A 12,315-nucleotide genomic window follows, 5' to 3' on the forward strand; every position below is an offset into this window, starting at 1 on the left:
TCAAATTAATAATAATGATAATCATCATCATCATCATAATCATAATCATCATCATCATCATCATAATCATAATCACAATACTAACAACAACAACAACAACAACAACAATAATAATAATAATAATAATAATAATAATAATAATAATAATAATAATAATGTTCTTATATAATTTGTTGTTTGCAAAGTGCTTTATTTCTACTAACATTCCACTAACTTTCTAACTTTCTATACTAACTTTCCACTCGTGTGTTTATGTGTGTTACACACAGACTTTTCAGTGGCGTATATCCCGAGTGGTGGAGCCCCAGGTGAACCAACCTAAGGAGAAGGTGTACTCAATTGCTTCAGCACTGCCCCGACCCTGCTACAGTTCTGTGCTGAGCCAGATAACCAGAGTGTCTCTGAGGAATGAAGAGAGAGTGGCATTCAGTCAGACAGAGCACAGTCCCCTGAACACAGCACTACAGCTCACACTACTCCAACAGGTACCAAGAGAGCAGGAAGCTCTTGTACTTTTCACTCATTTGTCTTTGGTCATTCTTTGTTGCTCCTGGCTGGTCCCAGAGTTAGAGCAGTAATTTTTTTTCATTAGCCATGTAGCCAGTACAGAAGGTTCCAATAGGAAATGGTACATTGGGGCAAAGCTGGCAACATTTTTATATGCAATGCTACAGTATTTACATATCCAAACAATGAACTGTGAAAACACATGATGGTCATTTAGTGCTATGTGCCTGCCATCAAAAGTAAGTTTGTGCTATTTTATTTTTTAACATAATTTGAGATCTTAATCATTTCTTTAACAATGCAGTAGGAACAAACAGAAATGCTCTTCTTTTTCTGATTATACAGGGTGAGAACTTTGCAATTGATTTTTGATGATGCTCTTACAGTGAAAGTGTTGATTTTCCTATCTTATTGTTAAAATTCTAAGCTTTTGTCAATTAGTTTTTAAGCATGAATCTCATTGCATCTGATATATAGTTTTTACCCAAATAGAACAGAAACAGAGCCAACATTTTAAAGAGCAATGCAAGCAGCTTTTCCATGCTGAACATTATGATGACATTGTACACCACCTTGATATAATATGCATCATCGAATGAAAATACTTTTGAGCTTCTATTGAACCTTTTATTAGATAGTTTCCACTGTAGATTTGGTCATAGAAACAAAATTAACACAATTATTTCTATAAGAATATTGCTCTTCTTTCTATTTCCCTTGTTATTGATAATTCACTTGCTAACCTCAACCACTAGAGGGAGACAAGATCTCTCTCTCTCTCTCTCTCTCTCTCTCTCTCTCTCTCTCTCTCTTTCTCTCTGCTCATTTCTTTATTGATTTACTTCATCAAGTAAGTGTGTTTTGTTTCATCAGCATCTGTGCCTAAATTCCTCCATCTGTTTTGTCTCTAATTTAGGAAATCTTCCAAGGTTGTCACCCTGTGCATTTTCTTAACTCCAGAGCACAGGGAGTGAAAGAAAGGGCAGGCAGCCTCTCCAAGTGAGTCACCCTTTTAGTCACTATCTGCATATTGCTTTAGATATAAATCTGATGGTCTGATGGTAGCAACATGTAGACAGTGTCTTATCGCTTTATATATAGACACACATTCAGGGATTGTGTTCTTAATTTCAAACCTGATTGTTGCATATTCTGCATATTAGAATTTATCCATCTGTCATTAACTTCACCAGACCTGTTACACACGGTTTCAAAATCAATACTCACATAAATGAACTACAAACAAAACTAGGAACAAAAAATACGATGTGGCAATCTTCGATCATGATTGTTTATGAGAGAAATGTTTGCTCTGGGGTTCCAATGAGCTGTTCATGATTAGGGCAAATTGGTAAAGAAAATAAGCCAGTACTGGAACATAAGCTGTTACTGGCACTCCTGCTGTATGTGAAGAAATGTGTGAGTGTTGGATAAGAGCCAGCAGTGACATGTGGGATATGCAGTGAAGTGTGATGCAAAAATCTTGATCTAAGCTTTCCCATTTTGACTGCATGGCTGTGTATTGGATATGAAGCCTCTCATTTCCAATATCACATTTGAAATTGGTTGATGTTTTACTTTAAGATTCCCTTAACTGCAGATATTTAACATATTAGTGTCAACAAATTAGACATGAATACACCTAAACTAACATTAATAAGATAAGATAGATAGATAGATAGATAGATAGATAGATAGATAGATAGATAGATAGATAGATAGATAGATAGATAGATAGATAGATAGATAATTTATTGAATTAACCAAATAAGACAACAAACATCTGCATTAAGCAGTGTTAATACCAGTCATAAATAAAATTAAGGCCAGATTAAGCAATTTGAACTCTTATTGAACAAGATTGCAGTCGTTATGTTTTATGGTTATGGTTATTGATTTGATTTAAAAGTTTTAAAATGTGATAAATCCTGCATTAACAAAAACAATAGGATATGTTTAGGATATTCTCAATAAAATTGTAATATTACGCTTGTTTATCTTTTCTGGACAGATCTGAAGCCCCGCCTGTAGAGGGCAGTAGTTTGTTTGTGGGTGATGAGTCAGGGGCCTCTGATGGGCCTCTGCAACACCTCTTGAGATATGCAGAAAGCATCAGTAACTGGGTCTCAGCTGAGATTGTCATCACAGACTCAGTGAAGGTGATACTGTAATGAGCCAATAATGAATTTGCATAGTTTGTTCACACTGTGTGTAGATCTGAAAGTATTAAATAGTTACTCACTATACAGATTGTTGGTCTAGTTATATAACATTAAAATATTCTACCTTCATCTTTTTAGTGCATGATACTAAATCTTAAATTTTGAATATATTCTTTAGAAAGTTTTGACCCAAATGTTGTGCTCAAAATGGAGATGTTGTTGTGCTTCCTTCTAAACCAGTCTCCAATTCAACTCTTTTGTTTAACTTTCCATAGGAACTAATCTGAATTCATGTTTTTGTCTTTTAGGTTCAGACAGCCTTGCTTGGCAAGTTTCTCTCTATTGCTAAACACTGTTATGAGGCAAGAAACTTTGCTACGGCCATGCAGATACTTGGAGGTCTGGAGAACGTGATTGTCCGACAATTACCGGTAAAATTGGACAAAAATCCAATGCTTTTGCATTTTCTCTTTCTCAGGCTAAGAACATTATGTTAGCAATATTAAATACAATTTATATTTTCTCCATATTATTGAGTCTAACTGTAAATTCCATATATTTCATTTAGTTTACATGTTTTTCTGCTACACAGAAAAAACAAACCTCCAGATCTATATGTCAGTCAATATTTGTATTATTTTAATAGTGTCACGACAAGTAGCAAATTGGTTCATTTGTAGCTTGGAGGTAAGCTGTTTTATTGACTAAGTAGTGAAGAAGCATCTATAATTATACCACAGTTTATTTGTAATCCATCATATTCCTGCTTGTCAATTAGTGGGAAGCATAGTTGACTGAAGATTATAAGCTGCTAATGAGTCAACATAATTGCACATAATTTTTTCTCTGAGCAGTCTCTGGTTTGATCTAATGATGGAGACAGGGTTTTTTATTTTTCTCTTTCCACACATGCAGAGATGAGTAAAATAAATAATATTATTATTGGGTTAAAGTCCTGTGTCTTTTTGTAATTCAATATAAGATACTAAAATATACTGTTTACTCATAAGAAAATGTGGTAACTGCTAAAATGTAAATATACTCACTAAACAACTGCATAATCAGGCAATTTACATTCTCAGTGACAACTTTGAATGGTTAAAACTATATTACGTTTTGGGACTGCTTTCACTGCAGGCTTGGAAGCAGCTATCAGCAAAGATGTCAGATGTTCTGGAGGAGATCAGAGCAGTTCAGGTAAGAGAGAGAGCTCGCGGCTAGAGACAAAGATAGCATTTATGTTGAAACAGAAAAATCTGGATTAACTGCATCTGGCTAACTCAAGGCTGATCTACTTCTTGTCTGTGTTGCAGGTGTTTTTGAAGAGTGACAGTCTGTGTCTGATGGAGGGAGAGAGAGGAAGGAGGCAGCCCACGCTACCAGATGCACACATCCTGGCCATGCACATACAACAGCTTGAGATTGGTGCCTTCACTTTGACTAACGGAGCGTACAAGTGGCCCAAGTTACGGTCAGAAACTGTGGCATTATTCAGATTTAGAGATGTGCGTTACAGAGATGCATTTATAAAGATCCCAGATAATGTGTGCTAATGTGTGTGTGCATTGGGATCATCTTCCTGTGAAAACTGTGGGCATAGTTGATTTACAAAGAATAATTGTGCAAATTACATCATGTGCAATGTACACACTTAGGAATTTTAGTAACTGAACTAATGGTAATAAAATATAATACTAATCTAATCAAGATACCTTCTTGTCTGAGAACACATTTCCACAGATAGAACTCCCACTGGCCATATTAAGGGAGGAAAAATATATAAATTAGGTTTTTACGTGCTCTCTTGGTTCTCGATATCTTTGCTGAGATCAGAGCTTTAAGGTATTTCAGGAAGATTAAAACTGAAAAGAGATTAAACGTGGTGAGATACATCAAATATGCAAGATAAAAAGTGCATCATCTTTTCACTGGATTTGTATCTATTCTTTATGTGCACTATTTAAATGCTGTCAGTCTGAGGTGTGAACATGCCATGGGAATCCAATATGAATCCAGCTTTCCAGTTGTACTCATTTGTGCACACATTCACCAAGACTGGACTTTCAGGCTTAGTAATGCTTCAAGATTATTACTAAAGTAACGTCATCATTTTCTAGAACAAAAATAAAATGTCCCCTCCTGAGCGAAAATCGTCCTCAAAACCAGGGTTGAGCATATGACATCATGTCAACATTACAGTAAAATGTAGTATGATGTTAAATCAACTTATGATCACTAATGCTGCTGACTAGATAGTTGCCAGCAAATCATGTCCATGTTTTGGGCAGTATTTGGGAGCATCCTTATCCAGAGCGACTTAGATTTGATCTCAACTGAGCAAGTGAGGGCTCATGACTTTCCTTGGGGGCCCAGCAGTGGCAGCTTGGTGGACCTGGAATTTGAACTCACACCTTTCCAATTGGTAGTCCTTAAACACTAGGCTACCACATGCCCCACATCTTTCCTATAGAGAGATATAGACTCAAATAGACAGAGCTGATATTTACGTAATTCCAACTTCAGACTTCCCACTGACAGGTTAAGTTGGACACTGTAAATATAGGCTCCACAAAGCTGAAACTTTTATCACTGTCACTACATCCATCACAAAATGTTTACAATAACACACACACGTACATTGGTAGACATCTGTGGGGATCAAAGGTCATAGAGATTCTGAGCGAGTGGTAATGACACAGCTGGTGACTGCACATGTCGCTGTGTCCAGTTGGGTTCGCACATCCTGAGTGTTCACAAGATTGTGTACACCATGCTTGAGAAGTGTGTGCAGCCAGATGGTGCATCAATGGTGATGGCCTGCTTGGGGTGATGGGTTTGTGCCAGGTACCTGAGGGGTTGGGTGTTGTTGGCAGATGCCAGGGTCTGAGAGAGTGCTTCTGAGAGTTAGACACACAGCTGGTTGTTTTACACCCAGAGTTGTCTGATGGAATGAGGACACATTTTTCCCAAGCCAAAGGGGAAGTTCAGCTAAAGGCCTGCTGAACTGGCCTCATATGTTATTGTGCTCTTACTTGTTTGTGTATGGTGTTTGGTTTGCACTTATTCCTTCATGGCACAGCCTGGCTCATACTAATTAACTCACGTTTGACACTTTCCAAAAACAATCCGTGCTGTGCCTAGCTACCTTCGCTGAACTTATTTTTCTTACTCAGGTACAATGCAAACCATGGACATATAGTTAGAGTCAAAAATATTATAGACTATTGAAAGGTCAAAGTATTCTGTTTTGCCTAATAGAATCAACTTTCTTTGGACTGAACATCAGTCACATGCAAAAAGCTTTTATGACAATAACCTACTGTCCACTATATTGGAATGTGTAAAATATTTTACAATATACATACAAAATTGTTTCCTCTTTTCCTACATTCATTCATTCATTCATTATTCATATTTAGAAAGCTCTTGATCCTTGTCAGGGTTTTAGTTTATACAATACTAGGAACACAAGGCGTAAGGCAAAAATACACTCTGGATGGGATGCTAGTCTGTCAGAAAACACCATGCAAACACACATTCACACAGTTATTGACACTAGTGTAGCTAATCCTTTTGGGAAGTGGGACGGAACTGATAAACCTTGAGGAAACATGAAACATGAGATGCTGTCTCTGTTCAAGTAATATGCAGTTTGATTAGTCTTGGTTTTGGGATACTGTGCCATACAGTACTGTACTGCCTGAGGAAAAATGATAATACACATGTCCTCTCTGTTTCATTCAAAATATATTTATTATGTGCTAGTGAACAGTTATACAACACACTGTACAATATATTCAACACATGAAGATATTCGTCTTGGGGACGCATCAAACTGTTGTTATGCCCCTTTAGCTACAGCCTAAGACTGAATATTATCACATATTTTATCAGTTTATAGTGCAAAACAATAATTATGTTCATAGAGCAAATAGATAGTTTTAAAAACAACATTGATTTCTGCACATGCCTAACATATGCATAAACTTCTACACTCAATATGGATCTAAATAAACATCTGGATTTCTTTAAATGTGCATTGTTACAATGCCTGTAAGTGCTATACTATAAAAATTTAACGGACTCACCATCTCATTTCCTCTTTCCCTTTTCTTTCTCTGCAGGAGTATAGCACGTGTGGTAAGTCAGGTTCATGCTTTCCAGGAGCACATGTATACATACACTCCTGATCTAGAGCTTCAGTCATATCTTCAAGCTCGTATCAGCCGTCTGGGAGCATGTGATGTATCACTACTTGCCGCTGACAATGACGCCAACTTTAACCAGCCTGCTGCAGAGCGGCACACACGCAGGATTCAGGACACACTGCGCAGGGTCAAGGCCTCTTTTCAGTGATCCAGCAGCTCTCATGTATTCTGTGCAGAAATTAATACACATGGTTAGTAGACACTGTTCAAAAACTTTGTAATCAAGTACAAGGCTGTGTGTATTAGAGGAATGGGAACTCTGAGAATCTTTACTCAGCTGTTTTAGAGTGTAAAGTTCAAGGAAGTATCCATTTTTTATTTCATTTTTTTAAGGAGGTCAAAGTTATTCCATTTTTTGTGCATATTTATGGTGAAAACAACCAATAATCTAATTTTATCTTACTTCCCTTTACCGAAGTACTGAGGGGATCAACAAACGTTTTTGAAGAACAGGGTTTTCATTCTGCAGATGTAGCTGTTTGATAAAAGCATCTGAAAAATGCTTAAATAATTCTTTATATTCTAAAACAAATCCAAGTAAAAATGTGCCAATTATTCAATTTACTACTGCAGTAACAGGAATGGAAATATCTGCAATAAACAGCCATGGCTTAATTCCATTAAAGTACATGTTAAGAACTGCACACACAGCGTAGCTCAGTTACAGCAGAGCATGGTAGCTATGCTCAGATGTAAAAATCTAAAATTATAAGAGGGTTATTTTAAGTAGACTTAGTCTGATTTAGAAATACAAACCTAAAGCTTTTTTTTTTGTACTGGTTATATTTTTCTGCGTATATTGTATTTTCTATATCTGTCAAGCAGTCACGTAATTCAGCTTTCTAAATTAGAGTATATGGCTATTATTGTTATTAATATTATTATTTGGCTGTTGGACCGGTGTTTGGTGTTTCTGTGTGTGTGTGTGTGTGTGTGTGTGTGTGTGTGTGTGTGTGTGTGTGTGTGTGTGTGTGTGTGTGTGTGTGTGTGTGTGTCCACCCCTCATCCCGAGGTGAGGAAACTGGCGCTCCTGGAGGTCGATGCTTCTCTGTAGTCGCCACTTCAAAGCGCTTCAGATAAACACACTTAATTGGGAGGCGAAGAGCTCCGACCTCTCTAAGCACAGATCTGAGATAAAGGAAGCAACTACCATGCTGTTATCATCCTCACTAGAGCTAAACGATCCCTTTAGGAACACATTGTTAGCCGGCGGCGGCTTGAGCGCTCAAAGGGATTAAACTACTCTTGAGTGAGTCAACACATACAGTGAGATATAACCTGATGAGTGGGATTTACATTGCATTCACATTGTCTGTGTGCCAATGCATTTAACATTCCATCCATCTCTTACTAATACGTCTTACTTTCGCAGTGTATGTTAAATCGAATGAAACATGAATATACATTTAAATAAACTTGCAATAAGAGGATGGAGAGTTTCTGCGTGTTTCCTTGCTTTATATTGCATCCTAACGACAGAGGTTTCTGGATCGCTTTAGGATTTGTCTGCATTATTAGTATTGAAGAGTGTATTGTGTGGGCAGTTTGCATGTGAAATAAAGCTGCATCAGCTCTGACTGTGCTGCTACTGTAATCCGTTTGATGTTCTCTGTCCAAACGGCGGCGGCGCCAGCGGCTCTCCGGGAGACCAGAGACGTGTTACTGCAAAGCCATTTGAACTCTATTGTCATTTCTATTGTCTCCTTCACAAAAGGAAGGTGTGTTCAGGAAAACGAGAAACTCAATCCCGAAAGCGTCTGAGAGATTGACTAGCTGTTAGATACATGACTGTCAGTCAAATTTACATTTAATCTTTGCATTTACACTTTCAGTCACTTTGCAGCTGAGACAGAATTATCTAGGTATAAACTGTAGTCTGTCTAAAACACATCAGGATAAAAGACCCAGCACAGGCTTTCTGACAAGCCCGGGACATGACCTCGACAATGCTCTTGCCAGTATTTCATAATGTTTAATATAATGCGTTCAGATTGTTGAATATAATCTATTCCAATAATACGAGCTCATATTAGATCTGTGAGTTTGCCATCTTGCCATCAAATATTATTATATATATCATTTACAAATATCTATATCATGTTAAAGTGAGATATGTAAATGTCTTAAAGTCTTTTACAACAACATGTGTGAATTCCTTAGATAAAAGAAACTAATAAAAACCTACAAAACACCAACCTTCTTGGCTATAACTTTACTTTGAACTGAAATACAATAATTAAATACTTCAGAATGGTTTGGATCGAAGTGTCCTACAAACACTCAGCCCTGGCCTATGTATTGTCCATTTTTCTTGGAACAATACGTTTACATACGTTTTATTCCTGTATATAGGCTGATACTGATAAACAGTAGGAATACTGTTAATCAGAAATGTAGCCCTATGGGTTATATGCCTTATTCTCAGCCAGCTGTTGGATTAGTGTAAAGGAGAAGCAGACAGCTGATGTCTCTAGAGATGTTCTCACAGACTCAGTGGCGCCAGGTTTTCACACAATCACAGGATATGTAAAGACTTCAATAACGACCCATTAGCCCTAATGATTGCGAGTCGAGTAGGCGTTAAAAACATACATGCATATGCTAATGCAGTCTGGTGTCAGGAGGTGTATATATACAGAGGTTTCCCTCTAGGCCGCCACAACACGCTTGAGACTTTCATTGGATACACTTGGAACACCTCGAGCTCAAACATGGTGAAAATCTTTTCCGTGGACTGGCTTGCCAAGAGCTACCATGACTCCAAACAGGACCCGGAAACAGTGGAGACTTCTCAGGCTCCATTAAGGCGACACGTGCCTTGTCTGGTTCAGCCACGACCTCCGACATCTTACGACAAGGTTTACATTCAGCCTAAGTTGAAAGGTAGCCGGATTGAGGAGAACACAAGCACAGAGGAACAGAAGGACAAGGAAGGCATCGTGATTACGCACTCAGCTCAAAGGAACTGCACCTCTCCAAGCTGTAAGTATCTGTCACTATCTTCTTTTGTAGTTGTACCTGACTGTGCAAGTTACTGAAAACGGATTATAGGGTGCAAATCAATAACCATATGTGCTTTTGTTTTATTCAGCTTCAGAGATCAGTGGTTACTCTTCTGGGTATGAGAGCGAGGCCGCTACGTCCGAGTGCCCCACCATTGAAGACGGAAGTGAGGGAGAGAGAGATGGAGGCTCCCAACGCCGAATCAGGACCAAATTCACTCCTGAGCAAATTGAAAAGTTGGAGAAAATTTTTAGCAAACGCAAATACCTGGATACGAGTGAGAGGGTTAAAACCGCAAAGAAACTCAACCTATCCGAAACTCAGGTAAGATCTTCAATTGCATCGTTAACTACCTTGTCCCTCACTGAAACTCCCATGATTGCTGAAGCTCTAGTACACGCCCATGTCTCTAAACGCATTTTTTTTTTTATTTGATGCAGGTACGCACTTGGTTTCAAAATCGCAGAATGAAACTGAAACGTGAGGTTCAGGAGTTGAGGGCTGAATATACGCTCCCAACTTTGCCTCACGTCCTCTTCCCACCGGTTCCTTCACTTCCTTTCCACTTCTCCGGACAGCGCGTGACCTTCCCCGCAACTTCGCACGTGCCGAACCCACGCGTGATCCCAGCTATCCCTGTTCACCACCGCGCTATCCCGCACCAGCAGATCATTCCTCACCAAAGCCACCACATGATCCCCATTCAACATTACTACTAGACTTCACAAAATACCATAGAGAATATGTGGACACTTAAAACTTTTTTTTTTTGATGTGCAATATACATGATGTACAGTTTTGTATAGAGAATTGTCTAGACATTTGTAAAGAATTTATGAGAAAAAAAAACTTTTATTTATTGAGAAGATATTAAATATATTTGATTTTAAAATGGCTGTCATTTGTTGCACTAATTACAATCATATTTTAATAAAGACAATAATACACGAAATAGAAATGTGCGTATTGCACTGAAACGTTGGAAAAGGGTATTCTATCATAATTTGTGGGTATTCATCCACAAGTGGACACATACAAAGGCTTTACATTTGCTACAATTATGTATTTTAATTCATTTCAAAGTCCAAAATGAGAGGGTTGTCTTTAAAAATGCACCTGCTTAACTGTTCAGAGGCATGTAGGTTCAACACCAGAGTGTTTAAAAAATCCCTCTGTGGCTAATGTTAAAGGTTAAATTATCCCAACAGAGGCATATAATGCAATTTAATAGTTTAGTGCTTAATATAAGCAGAGTTCAGCATTATATGCTACTATAAATTAGGATGTCAGTCATATCGGTCTCATGCCCTTATCAGCAGAGACCATTCTCCTTTGAGTTGATTATATTGCTTCTGGGCTTTGGGGCCTAGAAAGAGGATCTTTGTGCTAACTGATAATCTCACTTCACAAGCACTTCAAAGAGCATGACACTTGATTAGAAACCCAAATGCTGATACATGATTCAGACTAACCTTTCATTTGTCCAGTGTATCTAATCAGTACAGTGGTTTTGAAAGAGGTTAAAAATAAATATACTCATATGCTTGTGTGAAGGTGGTGTACATATAAATTTAATATGTCTTCTATGTCAGAATAAAGGACGTTAAAATGGTTGGGTATCTTAAAAATATGTAATATAAGGCACAGCATTTACAAACAATACAAAATATCACAAGAGCATACGATTGGAAGACTATAAAAATACTAATGAACAAGGTCGAAATGGTAAAACTTCAAAGAAAATACAAACAACGTATAAATAACGAGTGCATGTTGTAACTGTTGCATCACAGACTTCTTTTCAGATCGGCTAGCAAGACAGGAGTGGACTGTCGAATGAGATTTCACATTTTGAGCATTGTCTTTCATACCCACACGCATGCGGGTGAATTTCGTGTACAGTGAGGGCTTATTTTAATTTTTGCGCCTTATGCAGCAGTGTGTGTGTGTGTGTATGAGAGAGAGAGAGAGAGAGAGAGAGAGAGAGAGAGAGAGAGAGAGAGCAAATCCGCGCTGATCCCACACTGCGCTTTCATATGCAGCTCACCTAATTCTGTTTGTCTCTGCAGCCGCACTTCAAAAGCGACCTAACGAGTAGATCATGGCCTACAATTAGTCCTAATTAAGCCTACCATTGATGAGTTTACACTCTTGACAAAAGCCTAAGGGACTGGCTCCATTAAGTCTGGAGTCTGTGTGCTATTCAAGGCTCGATCCCCAGAAGATACTTGATTACCATTTAGTATTTGATCACTCGCTAATGTAATTAAATGGATAAAAAGTGGTAGATATAGCTGGTTAACTAACAATCTGACCTCTTCAACCACGGAATTTATTCAAAATCTATGAATCGAAAAGCTAAATTTACATCAATGGGGAGCGTAAAGCGTTGATGTGAATCATTTGCGCTTTTCCAATACACCAAATCGAATCAA

At 38.0% G+C, this 12,315-nt stretch overlaps 2 protein-coding genes across 2 annotated transcripts in view; both read left to right on the forward strand.

The window, feature by feature from the left end:
* LOC132847464 (kinase non-catalytic C-lobe domain-containing protein 1) overlaps window positions 1-8,307 on the forward strand; it is a 33,017-nt gene extending 24,710 nt beyond the window's left edge. The window contains exons 24-30 of the mRNA XM_060872763.1: window positions 270-485; window positions 1,424-1,506; window positions 2,519-2,666; window positions 2,978-3,100; window positions 3,807-3,866; window positions 3,983-4,140; window positions 6,794-8,307. Of these exons, the coding sequence (XP_060728746.1) occupies window positions 270-485; window positions 1,424-1,506; window positions 2,519-2,666; window positions 2,978-3,100; window positions 3,807-3,866; window positions 3,983-4,140; window positions 6,794-7,025 (1,020 nt within the window). The 3' untranslated portion in view covers window positions 7,026-8,307. The remainder of the gene's footprint in view (window positions 1-269; window positions 486-1,423; window positions 1,507-2,518; window positions 2,667-2,977; window positions 3,101-3,806; window positions 3,867-3,982; window positions 4,141-6,793) is intronic.
* Window positions 8,308-9,563: 1,256 nt separating this feature from the next.
* Window positions 9,564-10,599, forward strand: LOC132846726 (homeobox protein vent1B-like). The gene is made up of 3 exons (XM_060871435.1): window positions 9,564-9,859; window positions 9,969-10,204; window positions 10,321-10,599. Exons 1-3 carry the CDS (start codon window positions 9,589-9,591, stop codon window positions 10,597-10,599), a joined length of 786 nt encoding a protein of 261 aa, XP_060727418.1. The 5' UTR covers window positions 9,564-9,588.
* Window positions 10,600-12,315: the final 1,716 nt, after the last annotated feature.

Source organism: Tachysurus vachellii, chromosome 6 (assembly GCF_030014155.1).
Source record: "Tachysurus vachellii isolate PV-2020 chromosome 6, HZAU_Pvac_v1, whole genome shotgun sequence".
In the NCBI taxonomy this organism is placed as follows: Eukaryota; Metazoa; Chordata; class Actinopteri; order Siluriformes; family Bagridae; genus Tachysurus; species Tachysurus vachellii.

Coding starts and splice junctions, on each gene's coding strand:
- LOC132846726 (XM_060871435.1), top strand. CDS start 9,589: ATGGTGAAAATCTTTTCCGTGGACTGGCTTGCCAAGAGCTACCATGAC. Junction 9,860..9,968: donor GAACTGCACCTCTCCAAGCT/GTAAGTATCTGT, acceptor TGTTTTATTCAG/CTTCAGAGATCAGTGGTTAC. Junction 10,205..10,320: donor TCAACCTATCCGAAACTCAG/GTAAGATCTTCA, acceptor TATTTGATGCAG/GTACGCACTTGGTTTCAAAA.